We start from the raw sequence: 17,410 nt of genomic DNA on the forward strand, positions 1-17,410 counted from the left end.
AGCCACCGCGCCTGGCCTCTTTACAGTTTTTAATGTCTCTAATGTATCTTTAACAAATCTGTTGCATGCTAAAACTATAGACATTTTATTCTTGGGGGGCTTCTTTCTCACAAACCTCATTGATTATTGTAAATCAAGATTTCATGTGGGCTTCTCTCCAGAGCTCCTGTTCAGTGTTGTCAATTGCATCACAAACATATTCGACCTGGCTAGGTTTCCATCACCTAAACCCAACATTACTAACATTAAACTTTTTGTCTCTAACACCACTTCAGAATTACCTCCTTCTGAATCAGGTCACTGTAAATGATAGGACAGTCCCTGTAGTCATTTAGACTCAATATTTTAGTTCTCTTTTTTTAACTTCTCTGCCCAGGCTTCAGAATTACAGAATAATTATTGTGTCTCAAACATCTGTCTGCTTCTTTTCCTTCCTGCTACATAGCCCTAAAATTGCATTTTAGCTCCTGGTTTCTGAATCACTCTGGTAGCTTTTGAATTTACTGTACTGTTTCTATACATTCCTCTTTTGTAATACATATTTCTCTTCATCCACACATTAATCTTAAATGTGTTTAAAAATATAAAGACATTTTTAGGCTGGGCACGGTGGCCCACGCCTGTAATCCTGACACTTTTGGAGGTCAACGCAGGGATCACCTGAGGTCAGGAGTTCGAGACTAGCCTGGCCAACATGGCAAAACATCATTTCTAGTAAAAATACAAAAACTAGCCAGGCGTGGTGGCAGGCACCTGTAATCCTGCTACTTGGGAGGCTGAGGCAAGAGAATTGCTCGAACCTGGGAGGCGGAGGTCGAGGTTGCAGTGAGCCCAGATCGCACCACTGCACTCTAGCCTGGGAGACAAGAGCAAAACTCAGTCTCCAAAAAAAAAAAAAAAAAAAACATATATATAGAGAGAGAGATTTTTAGTTATACAATAATTTATTATCTACACAGCACATGTAAGATAGATAGAAAAGGCATTACTAGTTCCACCTTTATCAAATCTTTATCAAACGTAGAGCTGGAGGTTTGGATTTCTCTTACCTTACTAAGAAAACTAAACATCAAACCTATGTTGAGCTTATTAACCTTCATGATGCAGAATCCCAATTTTCTATATGAAACTTTGAGTTCTTTTATGGCAGGAGTTGTGATTTCTGCTCTTTTCTCACATACTCTCAAATTCTACATGTCTTTGTACAAGGTACCCACAAATGCAAAACCAATTTTTAATAGTTTGAGAAATATAGGAGTGACGTATTTTTTATTTAGGAAGCACGTTAGGTGTTTCTGTTATATTATCTCACTGAGAAGCGTACAACATCGTGAACAAATTGTTATTTTGCCTATTACTCATGAAAATTATGTGTTCCCTCAAAAAGTTAACGAGAACTAACCTGAAAGAAACTTCAGCACCAGCAATTTTAATAATATAAATAAAAAATAGATTCAATCTTATCTACTCCTACTGTGTCATTCTGAAAAGAGACGAAAGAAAAAATAATGAAAACACCTTTTCTTAGTGAATTTACCCTCCCTCCAACCCCAACACGTATTTAATTGGTTCCATGATTTATATAGTGTTTTACACTCTTTTTCCCACCCACTCACAATATTACAAATATTAATCATTTTTCCACGGTCAATTATAGGAATTAAGGCTTGGTATTGCGTTTGTTCATAAACAATATGACATCAGATAAAAACATGCTCTGCTTTTCGTTCTCCCCACCCCCAACCCCAGCTGTTCATATACCATTTTCTGCTTTCTAAGAGAAAGAATAAAATTACCTTGGTAAAGATATGTTCAACAAACAAACAAAGTAAAAAGAAAAGAAAAGAACTATTTTGGAAAATATCTAAGAATGTGAGAGGCTCCCAGAGATTGAAAATGTTTTTCATACATGGACAGATTATCAGAGGATAATCTTCATATTGAAGTTGCTGAAATAAAGAAGGCAGTAGCTAAAAACCTACCAATATAAGCTAAGGAGCTCACTGTTTCTGCTGTTGACAGCACTACATGTGTGTCACGTTGCAGTCTGGAGGTCAAAGATACTGAAGATAACTGAGCTTCTCTGAATTCAAACACTTCCTCCACTCTTATTTTAAATGTGATCCAGAAAGATGGCTCTGGAGTAGGGTTACTCTATGGAACCTCCTAAACTAACTCAAGAAGGAGGACAAATTACATAAAATCAACAGATCAATGAAACTACAAAGAAAGCAGGAGTGTGCTATTCAGAGGAACTGCCTATGTTCTTTCTTCCTCGATTAATGAAAAGATTTCTATGATTTTCTGAGTTTCTCAGCTGGTATGTAAATTGTATATTTTCTTCTGATCCCCGGATCAGAACCACCGGGGAATTTGGAATCATCCCAGAAATAAGTAGGCAAACCAACCTCTTACATGTTAGCAGGGGCAGAGGTCTTCAGGGAATCATCTCTGTAATGCCCTGTATCAGTCAGAACAAGGCAGATGATTCTTCAATCATCAAGAACAGTTCCAACAGTCAGTAGATGAAAATATATTTTTTTATACAATGAAAATATATTTTTTACTCATCCTACATATTACATAAGAAAATGACTGTCAGGAGGATTTACACATTACAGTCAAACAGAAATGTTGGTTAAAGAATGCTCCATCTCAACTTGTGCTACTAAGATTACCCAGACAGGGGGAGGAACTATGGAACATGTTTGCTCATGGCAGCTTTATTCCCAATAGCAAAGACATGAAAACAGCCTAGGTGTCCATCAATGGTAGATTAAATAATGATAATGTGGTACCCAGATACCATGGAATACTACGCAGTCATAATAAAGAACAAAACCATGTCCTTTGCAGCAACATGAATGCTGCTGGAGGCCATGATCCTAAGTGAATTAACACAGAAACAGAAAACCAAATACTGAATATTCTTATTTATAAGTGGGGGCTAACCACTGCGTACACATGGATATAAAGTTAGGAAGAGTAGACATTGGGGACTACAAGAAGCGGGAGGGAGAGAGGAGAACAAGGATGGAAAAACTACCTATTGGGTATTATGCTCACTATCTGGGTGATGGGTTTAATTATACCCCAGACGTCAGCATCATGCAATGTATCCATATAAAAAAACCTGCACATGTACCCTCTGAATCTAAAATAAAAGTTGATATTTAAAAAAAAAGAAGACTTCAGCAGAAGTGTAATATAACATTTGCTTCCATTTCATGGCTTAAATTCAAGAGGGGCAAGGCTGTGCAATCCCTATCATATGCTGAGAAAGAAAAAAAAAAAAGCTATAATAAATGTGAGCAGATTCAATGACCTCATTCCACTTCATGAAAATTGTCTAAATCATATCCTTCACTATTGCCCTCATCCCAAAATATAATTACTGTACATGGAAATCGTTTTAGACAGGACAGACAGAAAAGAAGATGGGTACGAATATCACATACCACACAAGTAACTCCTAAAGCAATTCAGGAAATAGACGCCTGGATGATATCCAATTATATTGTATTTACTCTTTTGCTTGAACTTTTCTTCTTCCTTCCTTTTCAATCAATCAACAAACCTCTTCCTGGTCTATAATCTTGATGTTTTCTTTCTCATAGTTTTAAAATATTTCACTTTCAGCTTCCTACTGTTATACTGTGCATTCTTTGGAACAACATCTTATATTCAGTAAATTCCCTTGTGATATTTTCAAAGCTTTAAAGGCCTCGATGACATTAATTCATTAATTTTTTATACTTAGAATCATTCCTGAACTTATCAGTTTTGAGCCATGACTATGTTAGGGCAAAGAAAATAAGGACTTAATTTCTGCCTTTGTAGAATTACAGCTTCCCCAGAGAAATAATTCATAAACAATGAACAACCACAAGAAAAATATAATGAGAAAAGTCCAACATAATATTGTTTCAAGTTCCTATCACTAATATTAACTACTGGCATATTCTTAATCCCCTACTGATGGATCATATATGAACAGAAACAGTGCTTTAAGAAGTGACAAGTTGAAATTTTCTGAAACTCCTTGCCTACAATCAGCTAACAAAGACTGTGAAAGAGTTTAATTACATCAGAAAACAGAGTTCAGCAAAGCCGATAGAGATAGGAAAATAATCACCTTGTTCACAGGCAGAGAAATTATGGCTCTTTCAATATCTACATGGCAGCAAAAATGTGTTGAGCTTTTCATTTGTTATTTACCTAATTGTTTCAGATAATTATTTAAACTGTGTAGTCGAGCTCAACACACTTATCAGAATTGCCCTGGCCTGCCCTTTTGTGTACATACTGAAACCCTTGGGCTTTCTTTTCTATTCTTTATAAACCTACAAGGTGTTACCTTCAGTTTCTTAACTGAATCATGGTTCAAAGTGTGTGTGTGTGTGTGTATATGTGTAATTTTTTGAAATTCTTCTTCCACCTTCAGGAGTCCCCTGCAGTGAACTGGCTGCCTTACCTTTTATTATTCCTTTATGAAACACTCAGAGGACCATATGATTTGGCTGCTTCCATACAAATATGGAAACAATATTTCCACGCAAAAAAATACTTCTTTTTATTCTGATGTGGGCATGAGAGGACAGCTGGGTAATTGAGAGAATTGTCTAATATATCGTCCTGGCATTTGTCAGTGGCTACAAAAACCCTGGTAACTTATGTTAGCTTATCACATAGTCACCGTTACATCTGCATTTGAGAAATCAGTTCAGTTCTTCAGAGCGTGCTTGCATGGCAAGAGAAGTCAGAAATTATGATGCTCAGACTGAAGAATTAGAAACAGAGGTAGACAGAAAATATGGACTGCATAAGGCCACTCAGCCAAGCCCTCTGATTTTAAGGGTCACTCCATTACCCTGATTATCTACTAAGTATATAATAGAGACCATTGAATTATATTAGATTAGAGGCTTATGGTTTCCATAGTTTAGAGTAGTGTGCCACCACCATCTCTTAGAATAGTGAATAAAATTAGCACTACATTGCAAGGAAACTTGAATCGACATGCTTTGAGATTCAAAATGAAATCCAGAATATCAGAATATATTATATAAGTGGATATATCTTTTTGTTCTTTTAAAATTGGTGAGATCCCATTCTTTAGAAGTAAGAAAAAATATACTGTTACTTCTTAGAGACATTTCCATTCTTTTTCTTTCTAGGTTATTCTGTTCCATTCTAAATGGCTAACATTTCCATGACCATTATTCTCAAAAATACATTTAATAATGTTCAAAATGTTTATGGCAGCATAGGAAAGCATGGGGTAACAAGCCAGTTGGCAAGAAACATTGCCCTCTCGTTGTTTATAACCTAAGTGTAGTCTGACACCAAGTCCCACGTTCAAAAAAGACTAGGAAGAGTAAAGTCTAGCGCTTACATTGTGCTGGAAGTCTCTTGAGATGATCGACTTTACCTATTTGCTCCCATGCAGACATAACCATCCCTGGAGACTGCCTTTTCACCTAACTTTCAAAATACTTTAATCATTAAAGACATGGCAACTTACACACACGTCATTTCCTCATCATCTTCTGGAACTTTAAAAATCTCCCTTCTAAAATAGAAGCAGAGGTGAAGAGAAAAGGTTTAGTGTTTCTATGACTTATCCATAATTAAACTCTCTCTTATTAAAAAAAAAATAGAAAAACAAAAAGTAAGTCTTTACTACTACTTTCTTCATATACTCATTTGTTCACACATGATCTAAGAAGCCTTTTATAATCATTGTACCAACACTGGCTTTTTGACGACAGAAAATCAAAGGTTCCCAGTTTGGGAGCAACTTTTCTGTATAAATGAGTGCAGCATCAGTGTATTTTGAGGCTATATAAAGAACCTTTAGTTAAGCGGTAAAACTGAGTTATTTTTAAGGAAGCTGATGTCAAGGACTGGACCCAGAGACTAAGAATATTACAATAGACACCCCGGCTCCCCACCAAAAACCCAGCAAGAGACTTTGTGATATTTATGTTTAAAGACTGCACCAGCAGGACCACATTTATGAGGCTTTTGCAAGTGAAGCACACCAATCATGAGCAGAAGGCTCAGCTCAGGCTAACAACATCTTATCTTTCTCTTCGTCATTTATGGGATCCCTATTGGCCTCTGAGTATTGTCTGTGGACTGGAAATGTATGACATAAATCTTTGCTAGTCTTTTTAAAAGAGACTTTGATTGTCTCAAGGGAAAGTTTCATTGGGTCAATTCCATCCAGGAACCTCAAGTCATTACAGCATAAAGAATATAGGTCATATTTATCATCAGAGTCTGGATAAACCTTTTCTAAGTGTGATTCTTCTTCACTGAGATACAAACATTTCTTTCCTAATCACTAATTTTATGTTTAGTTTTGTTCTTAGAGGAAAGTAATTTTTAATGGGATGGAAGGTAGTATCTTGGTGGCTCGCTCTTTTCTCTTCCTCTTCATTGTCATACATATCTTCCATTGTCCCCTGTCTCCGCAGCATGTTCATAAAATTTAGATCAGATCATCTTACAATGTTATTTTCTAGACTTTTTAGTATGTATTATTTTTCCCACAAGAGTGTATTTCCTGAATATCTGATTTCTGTTTATAATCTGCTCATCTATTGTTTTCCAAAATGTCTGCCAACAATAAATGCATCATAAATAGTTGTTGGCTAAATGTATGAATAAATACAGTTGCTATTATAAAATATGTCATTCACATCTTTCTTTAAAAAAAAACTCAGGAGACCTTAAACCTCCCCTTTAACTCTCTATTGTTTCCTGAACTGAATGCTGTCTTTCACGTCCTATCCCTAACACCTTCTACAATCATTTCCATGTAATTCCATGATTTCCCTGTGTTCCTGCTAACCTGAACTTCTTTTTATTCCTAAAAGAAAAGATAATCTTCCATAACTTTGAAAGTTCTTCCTGTCTTTTCCATTTGTGAATGTAAATTTATCCTTCAAAATACAGATCCTTGTGAATCCTTATTTGGTTCTCCAGAGTGACTCTTTGTTAGTACTTAAGTGACAGTTTGTAACTATCTCTACTATATCAATCACATTCGAAATACAATAGTGGAATTATTTGCTCATTTGGCATCCCACAGCAAACACACAAACACCACATACGCCCCATACAAACCTCTCTGAGCATAGATATTACATCTTATTTCTTATATCTAACTAAGCACCCAGTATAGTACTTGAAAGATAATTAGGTATTAAATGTGTATTTGCTAAATGAAAGAATAATTAAAATGATGAATGAGTGAATGAATAGAATAGAACAGGAATTTAGGGGCTGGCAAAAAGTTGACCTGTTTTAACCACTTCTAGCTTTTGATCTTCAGAAAGTGTCTTGCCTTTCTAGAGCTTCCATTTTTTCATCTCTATAATAGGATAGTACTTCTGTAATAGAGCTGTGATAAAGGGTATAAAAGATAATTCATGGAAATACTTGGCAGTATCTTACTTATGAAGAGTAAGAAGTAGAAGAAGAAGAAGAAGAAAGAGGAGGAGATATAGGAGAAAAAGAATAAAGAGAAAGAGGAAAAGGAGATGCACTAATGATAAATGCATTTAACCAAATGTGAATGGAGAAGCAAGAATAATGTAGACAAAAACCCAACTAATTAAATGATAATTCTTGTCTGAAGCTCCCATTAGATTGTACAGAAAAAAAAAGAAATAATGATGATGATATGGTTTGGCTGTGTCCCCACCCAAATCTCATCTTGAATTGTACTTCCATAATTCCCACATGTTGTGGGAGGGACCCAGTGGGAGATAATCTGAGTCATGGGAGCAGTTTCTCCCATACTGTTTTCTTGGTAGTGAATAAGTCTCATGAGATCTGATGGTTTTATCGGGGTTTCCACTTTTGCGTCTCTTTCTCTCCTTGCCTGCTGCCATCTATGTAAGATGGGACTTGCTCCTTCTTACTTTCTGCCATGATTGTGAGGCTTCCCCAGCCATGTGGAACTGTTAAGTCCAATTAAACCTCTTTCTTTTGTAAACTGCCTGGTCTCAGATATGTTTTTATTAGTAGTGTGAAAACAGACTAATATAGTAAATTGGTACCAGGAGTGGAATATTGCTGAAAAGATACCTAAAAATGTGGAAGTAACTTTGGAACTGGGTAACCAGCAGAGGTTGGAACAGTTTGGAGGGCTCAGATGAAGACAGGAAAATGTGGGAAAGTTTGGAATTTCCCAGAGACTTGTTGAATGGCTTTGACAAAAGTCTAAAGAGATATGGACAATAAGGTCCAGGCTGAGGTGGTCTCAGATGGAGATGAGGAACTTGTTGGGAAATGGAGCATAGGTGACTCTTCGCATGTTTTAGCAGAGTTTGGCAGCATTTTGTCCCTGCCCTAGAGATTTGTGGAACTTTGAACTTGACAGAGATGATTTAGTATACCTGGTAGAAGAAATTTTTAAGAAGCAAGGCATTCAAGAGATGACTTGGGTGCTGTTAAAAGCATTCAGTTTTAAAAGAGAAACAGAGCATAAAAGATTGGAAAATTTGCAGCCTGACAATGTAATAGAAAAGAAAAACTCATTTTCTGAGAAGAAATTCAAGCCAGCTGCAGAAATTTGCATAAGAAATGAGGGGCCAAATGTATCCCCAAGACAATGGGGAAAATGTCTCCAGGGCATGTCAGAGGGCTTCACAGCTCCCATCACAGGCCCGGAGGCCTAGGAGTAAACGGTTTCATGGGTGGGCCCAGGGTTCCCATGCTACGTGTAGCCTAGAGACTTGGTGCCCCACATCCAAGCTGCTCCAGCTGTGGCTGGAAAAGGCCAATGTATAGCTCAGACTGTAGCTTCAGAGGGTGCAAGCTCCAAACCTTGGCAGCTTCCACATGGTGTTGAGCCTGTGAGTGTACAGAAGTCAAGAACTGGGGTTTGGGAACTTTTTCCTAGATTTCAGAAGATATATGGAAACGTCTGGATGCCCAGGCAGAAGTTTGCTGCAGGGGCAGGGTCTCATGCAGAACCTCTGCTAGGGCAGTGGAGAAGGGAAATTTAGGTTTGAGTCCCCACACAGAGTCTCTACTGGGGCACTGCCTAGTGGAGCTGAGAAGAAGGTCGCAGTCCTCCAGACCCCCAAATGGTAGATCCACTAGCAGCTTGCACTGTTTGACTGGAAAAGCCACAGACACTCAATGCCAGCCTGTGAAAGCAGCTGAAAGGGAGGCTGTACCCTGCAAAGCCACAAGAACGGAGCTGCCCAAGACCATGGAAACCCACCTCTTCCATCAGCAAGACCTGGATTTGAGACCTGGAGTCAAAGAAGATCATTTTGGAGCTTTAAAATTTGACTTCCCCGCTGGATTTTGTACTTGCATGGGCCCGGTAACCCCTTTGTTTTGGTCAATTTCTCCCATTTGGAACGGCTATATTTACTCAATAACTGTACCCCCATTGTATCTATGAAGTAACTAGCTTGCTTTTGATTTTACAGGCTCATAGGTGGAAGGAATTTGCCTTGGCTCAGATGAGACTTTGGACTGTGGACTTTTGGGTTAATGCTGAAATGAGTTAAGACTTTGGGGGACTGTTGGGAAGGCAAAATTGGTTTTGAAATGTGAGGACATAAGATTTGGGTGGGGTCGGGGTGGAACAACATGATCTGGCTGTGTCTCCACCCGAATCTCATCTTGAATTGTACTCTCATAATTCCCACATGTTGTAGGAGGGACCTGATGAGAGATAGTTTGAATCATGGGGACTGTTTCCCCCATACCGTTCTCATGGTAGTGAATAAGTCTCATGAGATGTGATGGCTTTATCAGGGGTTTCCACTTACGCATCTCTCTCATTCTTTCTTTGCCTGCTGCCATCCATGTAAGACAGGATAAGCTCCTCCTTACCTTCCACCATGATTGTGAGGCTTCCCCAGCCACATGGAACTGTGAGTCCAATTAAACCTCTTTCTTTTGTATATTTCCCAGTCTTGGGTATATCTTTATCAGCACCATGAAAACAGGCTAATACAGATGACAAAAGAAGTTGTCATATGTCTAAGTTCAGTTATCCATTCTTAAATCCTTGCAACTGTCACAGATATTCAAAAGAATGGACAGGAATTTAAAAAGAAAAGTAGTTATAATATGAAGTGATAAATGTATAAGAGTTTTTTTGTCTTCTTAAAAATGTTTTAATAATAAATAAAAATATCATTTAAAAATACTACTTTTATGGTGTTCTTCATTGGACAGATGCCTACTGTGGGGACAAAACATGAAAGCAATATCCCCAAGACATGGTTAAGAATAGGAGGAGCTTAAAAAAGTTTGACAGGGAATTATATATCTTTTTTAATTGCCATAGTACATTGTCACAATCATTATAGGCATGTTTCAAAGGGGAACGAAGGAATGGGGCTTTCCAGAGAGTCGAATTTCCTTAACCAAAACAATTTCTGAATCCATTGTTACAGCAACATCAAAGTCATTGAAAATGAATAACGTCTCATGAAGAAATATTTAAATGGATTAATAAGGGGATTTGAGTGTAAGAGTAGGAGTGTGGTTCAGGGTTCATTCCCCAGGGAGGGGTGGAGAGGAAAGAGAGAAGGATTCTTCAAACTTTTGAATAGTCTTTATTCCCAAATAAGTGAGATTTAGTTAACTATGGGCTAGGAGTCTTCAGAGGTAGCCAGAGCTCACTTCTTACATCTCAAGTCACCCTTTGCTACTAACCAAGAAAGCCTGGGGCAGGGTAGAAAAGCAGACGTCAGTTTAAATCCTTTATAAAAAGCCACTCCTGGCCATTACTGCAGGGAAAAGTCCCACAGAGCTGAGCAGTCATGATGTGTGACTTCACCGAGGATCAGACTGCAGAGTTCAAAGAGGCCTTCCAGCTGTTTGACCGAATAGGTGATGGCAAGATCCTGTGCAACCAATATGGGGATGTGATGAGGGCACTGGGTCAGAACCCCACCAACACTGAGGTGCTCAAGGTTCTGGGGAACCCCAAGATTAATGAGATGAACGTGAAGGTGCTAGAATTTGAGCACCTTCTGCCCATACTGCAGACGGTGGCCAAGAACAAGGACCAGGGCACCTATGAAGATTATGTAGAAGGACTTCAGGTGTTTGACAAGGAAGGAAATGGCACCATCATGGGTGTTGAATTCTGGCTTGTTCTTGTCACACTGGGTGAGAAGATAACAGAGGAAGAGGTAGAGGTGCTAGTGGCAGGGAATGAGGGCAGCAATGGTTGTATCAACTATGAAGCATTTGTGAGGCACATCCTGTCGTGGTGACAGGCCCATGGGGCAGCTCATCCTTATGGTGCTGAATGGCTGAGGACCTTCCCAGTCTCCCATAGCCCATGTCTCCCCCTGGTGAGAGTTTCTATCTACCCTGAAGGCTCCCTAGGTTCTCTTATCACAGTGCCTTTCCCATGTTGTCTTTCTTGGATGATAGTTTACCATCAGCATTCACCAAATAAACTTGCTCTCTATGCCTCTCCCAAAAAAAAGTCACTCCTATACTCACACCTGCCATCACCACATAGAACATCCTTGTTGCTCAGAAGCTTCTGAATAGGACACTCTCTATACACACGCATGCACACATACACAAGAGAATAGAAATTTATCCCATATCCTCTCTACTTCCTCAAATCTGTGATGAACAAACACTAGCAGTGCCAAAGATTCTGGAACTTAAATACCATTAAGTCATTTTGATATCATCAGAGTCAAAAGTAAAAAAAAAAATTGAGAGACAAGTGGCTTTAAGGATCCTTTGAGGGCCGCTAAGTCATCCGTTTATTTCAAGAAGTGTTGCCAATGGTAAAAAGAAACTTCTTGAGTTGAAATTAAGTTTGGTTTCCAAAGTATTCTTTCAAATAAAAAGAATCAAATTATCAACCTAATTTAAAAAGCTACTATAGACACATGTGTACATGCATTCCACTTATGTATGTGTTCATGTGTGTTCATATGCATGATACATACACATGCCACAGACCTATGGCAACTTTCATCATCTTTCACCCCACTATGCTTAACATCATTTACACATAGTAGGCCTTCAGCAATTTTTTAAATGAAGTTATGGATGTTGTAATCAAAGTGCATACATGTGACCGCATACATATAGTTACTGACATCACCATAAAAGTGATTGATACTCCCTCAGAGAGCTTTCAGTTTCCAAAGTATATGCCAAAATGAATGTGCTCTGAGAACACTCTGGAACTGAGGGTCAGAAAATGTCCAGTTTCCATCTCCTGTCACAGCCCCAAACACTATTATTATTTACAGAGGGCCAGTGATTTGCTTGGCACTGTACACCTCACAGGAGAATGCTCTGTCTCTGCCCAGTGGGGTCTGAAGAACAGGACTTGTAGGACATAAAAGACAAGTAAGAACTGGCAAGAGAGAGGAGCAATCTAAGCCTGTGGCTTAAAATGCCATTAAAATAATCATTAAAACCAGGCGCCTAACACACCCCATGATCTAGGCCAAAAACACAGGAAAATATAAGATTTTTCACCTTTTAACCACAGGCTCTTTATGTAATTGGTAAGCACCAAGAAAGGGAGTGATAAATTCTTCCCTAGGTATTTGAGGAGACCGTTGTATTGTTTTAAGTGTTGTCATTATACATTATGCGCCCACAGTCTCATAGTTTATGTTGGGATACATACAAGAGCATGATGCATGGTGTGGATGGTTTAAGCAGCCAAAGAGGTATTGTCCAGGCTGCCTAGGATACAGCTTGCAAGGACTAACAACATCTTATCTAAGAAAAGTGAAGCCCAGAGTGACATCTCTTGTTGTGCCACTTAAGGACCACAGATAACTTATTTATTTATTTATTTATTTATTTATTTTTGATAGAGTCTAGTTCTGTCACCCAGGCTAGAGAGTGCAGAGGTGTGATCTGGGCTCACTGCAACCTCCACCTCCCGGGTTCAAGCGATTCTCCTGCCTCAGCTTCCTGAGTAGCTGGGATTGCATGTGCCTGCCACCATGCCCGACTAATTTTTGTATTTTTAGTAGAGACAGGGTTTTGCTATGTTGGTCAGGCTGGTCTCAAACTCCTGACCTCAGGTGATCCTCCTGCCTCAGCATCCCAAAGTGCTGGGATTACAGGCCTGAGCCAACAGATGACTTTTGATCATCCAAAGAAAGGCATCCTTCAAATGCCAATTTCATGTCTTAGTGAGTGCAGGATGCTATCACAGAACACCATAGCAACAGAAATGTATTTCTTATAAGCAACAGAAATTTATTTCTCACAGTTCTGGAGGCTGAAAGTCTGAGATCAAGGTGCCAGCACAATCAGCTTCTGCTGAGTGTCCTCTTCCAAGTTGCAGATGGCCATCTTCTCATTGTATTATCACATAGAGGAAAGAGGACAAGGGGGTCTTTGGAGTATCTCTTATTGGGGCACTATTCCATTCATGAAGACGCCACCCTTATGACCTAATTACCTCCCAAAGACCCTTCCTCCTAATACCATCACAGTAAGAGTAGGATTTCAACATGTGAATTTTATGTGATACAAACATTCAGTTCATAACATTCCTCAAATAGGAAAAGTATGTAAAGAATCCTGTGAAAAGATGCCAGCCTGTGTGGTAGGCCAAAAAAAAAAAAAAAAAAAACTGCTCCCCAAATATGTTCATGTCCCAATCCCCAGAACCTGTGAATATATTACCTTACATATCAAAGGAAGTATCTGCAACTGGGCACAATAACTCGTGCCTATAATCCCAGCACTTTGGGAGACAGAGGTGGGCAGATCACCTGAAGCCAGGAGTTTGAGACCACATTGACCAACATGGTGAAACACTATCTCTACTAAAAATACAAAAATTAGCCAGGTGTGGTGGCGCACACCTGTAATCCCAGCTACTTGGGAGGCTGAGGCAGGTGAATCACTTGAACCCGGGAGGCAGAGGTTGCAGCGAGCTGAGATTGTGCCAGTGAACTCCAGCGTGGGCTACAGGGTGAGACTTTGTCTCAAAACATACATACATACATACACATATACATACATACATACATACATAAAACAAAGTCTTTGCAGATGTGAAATCAGGGACCTTGATACGGAGAGATTATCTTTGACCACAAGGGTCCTTATAAAGGAAAGGGAGGCGGGTGAGAGTCAAAGCAGGAGATGTGAGCATGTAAGTAGAGGTCAAGGTAATGTAAGAAAACAAGCCACAAGCCAAGGAACGCAGGGGTATTCTGGAAATTGGACAAGGCAAAGAAATGAAATTTCCCCTAGAACCTCCAGAAGAAATATAGTCCTGCTGACACCTTGATTTTAGGACTTATGACTTCCAGAAATCATAATATAATATATTTGAATTGTTTTTAAGTCATTAAGATCATGATAATTTGTTACGGCAACATTAGAAAACTAATATATAGTGAAATTTTAAAAACTCATTCTCTCAAAATGGTCTTAACAACAGACAAATCTAGGATCCTGCCACATATTCTAACCCTTTAGGAAAGTATCTGATAAGTTCAACTGTGGTGGCTCATGCATGTAATCTCAGCACTTTGGGAGGCCATGGTGGGAGGACTGCTTGAGCTCAGAAGTTTAAGACCAGCCTGGGCAACATCGGGAAACTCTGTCTCTACAAAAAATACAAAAATTAGTTGGGTCTGGTGGTTCACAATTGTAGCCCCTTCTACTCAGGAGGCTGAGCTGGGAGGACCACTTGAGCCCAGGAGGTTGAGGCTGCTGTGAACCGTGGTAGAGCCACTATATTCCAGTCTGGGTAACAGAGTGAGACCCTGTCTCAAAAAAAAGAAAAAGAAAAAAAGAAAAAGAAAAGAAAAGAAAGTATCTGGAGATACTTTTGAAGCAAATAGGTCTTGTATATTCCCCCAAAGACACAGCCTAGAGGTGTAAACGTTAACAGTATCTCTGTTTAAAACACCACCTATAGAACTTCTGAAAAAGCGGCATTTTGTTTTTCCCAAAGAGCTCTGTACTAGTTCAGAACTCCTAGACTATGTATCACATAGGGCTCAAAAGCTAATCTTTAAGGTCATCCTGAAGAATTCTTTCCACTTCTACTTGTGATTATTAATCACACAGATCCGTGGGTGCCATTAGAGTAAGTGATTCTGCCTTTTTCCCTACTACTTTAACAGACAAGGTCTACATGTATAAAATAAAGATCGTTTTCCTGACCTTGGATAGCTCTAAGTATGCCTAGAGTTTAAGTTTCTGTACTGGTACGGGTTTGCTTCCGATACCTTCTACCCAGACTATTGAATAGCAAGTTGGCTTTTTTGTTTGTTTTGCTTTTTTGTTTGTTTTGTTTTTTTGGTTTGGTTTTGCTTCTGACCTCCTAGGTTCTGACCCCCAAGTTGCCATGCAGATAAAAGCTGGCCTGGTTACTGAAATCTCCTCCCACATTCCAGGAATTGTTCTTCAGTTCCATGCACCAATGCTAAGGTAGGCAAAATAATTTCCATGCCAACTTGTGCTCCACCCTGCTACCTAGGAAACAAAGCAGAACCAACTCTAGCTCTCCATGTCTTACGGAGATTTTAACAATCCTGCTTTCGTTGTTGTTGTCTTACTCTCTGTTCTGCAGATATTTAAGATAAGTCCCAGAGGGATAAGGGATACCTAGAGATCAATGCCAACGGCATGGAGACTGAGCAACTCTGCTATATTCAAAACTCTCTTGATAGAGAAAATAGAACTAGATTTAATTCCCTATTATGAACTGAATGTTTGTTCCCCTTCTCTGCCCCCCACAAATTAAATGTTTAAATCCTAACCCCCAACGTGATGGTATTAGGAGGTAGAGCCTTGGAGAGGTAACTCAATAATTAAGTTGGAGCCCTCGTGAAGGTGAATACTGCCCTTATAAAAAGAGAACCCAGAGAAGTTTCTTACCTTTTTTCTGCTACATGTTGATACAATGAGAAGGCAAGGGTTTGCAATCCAGAAGAGGGCCTTCACTACATTGGCACCCTGATCTCAGCCTTTCAGCCCCCAGAAATATGATGAATAAATTTCTGTTGTTTATAAGACACCCAGGCTACTGTAGTTTGTTATAGCAGCCGGAACTAAGATACATTCTGCCTTCAATAGCTAGAAAACTGAATATAATACACAAGGAAACAGTTTTTAGACATTGAAAAACTGGTAGCACAGTACTGTGATTCCCAAGAGAGGGGACACAAATGAGGTGAGTCTCATAATTTCTTCCAGAACTGACCGGAAGTGGTTTATATACCTACCACAAGGACCATCCCAAACATAGCATGGTGGTTTCACTGAGTTAAGTAAAGACTGATGTTCAGCCAGACTCAGGTGGCTGTAATTTTCAGGGTGGAGTATTAAAAAGGAAGGAGGTTGCTACAAATGGAATTGTGTCCCCTCAAAATTCATATGTTGAAGCTTTAACCCCAATGTAATGTTGGAAATGGAGCATTTGGGAGGTAACCAGAGTTAGAAGAGGTCATGAAGGTGGGGTCTCCATGTTGGGATTGGTGTCCTTATAAGAAGGGGAAGACAGAGCTCTCTCTCTCTATCATGTAAAGACACAGCAAGAAGGCTACAACTCAAGGCACCTTGACCCTGGACTTCCCAACCTTCAGAGCTGTGAGAAATTTCTGTTTATAGTATTTTGTTATATAGCCCAAGTTGACTAAGACAAAGTTGTATAGAGCAAGAACTCTCAGAAATCATAATATGGTCCATTTGAATCTGTTATTAATACAAAATTGCACATACATATATGCTAGGAAACTATGCAAGACAGTGTACCAGGGAAACACAAGTTACATAAAGCAGAATGCTAGGGAAATATATGCTAAACAATTAGCAGAGTTCACACAGGGCTGGAAAATGCCCTAGTTATTATTCACCAGAATGCAGTCAAGTCCTCATGGAATACCTGGACATTAGATGGTGATCACAGGAAAGTCACACCTTCGTAGTGACTCAAAATTTGCCTTAGAATAAAGAGTACTCTTTACCCATCATGACAAAGCTTAAAAACAAACTTCAAATGGAACAGGCTCCACTAACTACTCAACATTAACACACTTTAAAGACATACAACAAACATCAGGGCAAAAGTAAACAAACAAACAAAAAGCGGTCATAATGACCAGGAAGATAATGTTGCCCACAATCAAGACAAAAATCAGTTAATAGAAAATGACTCACGTAGAGAAGATGAAAAATGGAATTAGCAGGACTTTTGAACAGCTATTCAGGAAATGATAATTATATTCAAAAACTTAAGAGAAAATTAAGCAGCATCTTTTTGAATAACAGGAATAAAATAATAAATCAAAAGCAAAGTTATAAAATATGCTTCACTGAGAAGAAATTTTAAAATACACATCAAAATTTGTGGAATAGAGCTGAAAGAGCTTAGAGAAAATTTTATAGCATTAAAGTTTTA

The 17,410-nt window shown here is 38.9% G+C and overlaps 1 protein-coding gene across 1 annotated transcript; it reads left to right on the forward strand.

The window, feature by feature from the left end:
• Window positions 1-10,805: 10,805 nt before the first annotated feature.
• Window positions 10,806-11,264, forward strand: LOC105469077 (myosin light polypeptide 6-like). Its single transcript, XM_011719658.2, has one exon. It carries the CDS (start codon window positions 10,806-10,808, stop codon window positions 11,262-11,264), a length of 459 nt encoding a protein of 152 aa, XP_011717960.2.
• The last annotated feature ends 6,146 nt before the right edge of the window (window positions 11,265-17,410 follow it).

The sequence above is a fragment of the Macaca nemestrina genome, chromosome 17, assembly GCF_043159975.1.
Source record: "Macaca nemestrina isolate mMacNem1 chromosome 17, mMacNem.hap1, whole genome shotgun sequence".
NCBI lineage: Eukaryota > Metazoa > Chordata > Mammalia > Primates > Cercopithecidae > Macaca > Macaca nemestrina.

Bases quoted from the DNA above. Each gene is read 5' to 3' on its own strand.
- LOC105469077 (XM_011719658.2), top strand. From the start codon at position 10,806: ATGATGTGTGACTTCACCGAGGATCAGACTGCAGAGTTCAAAGAGGCC.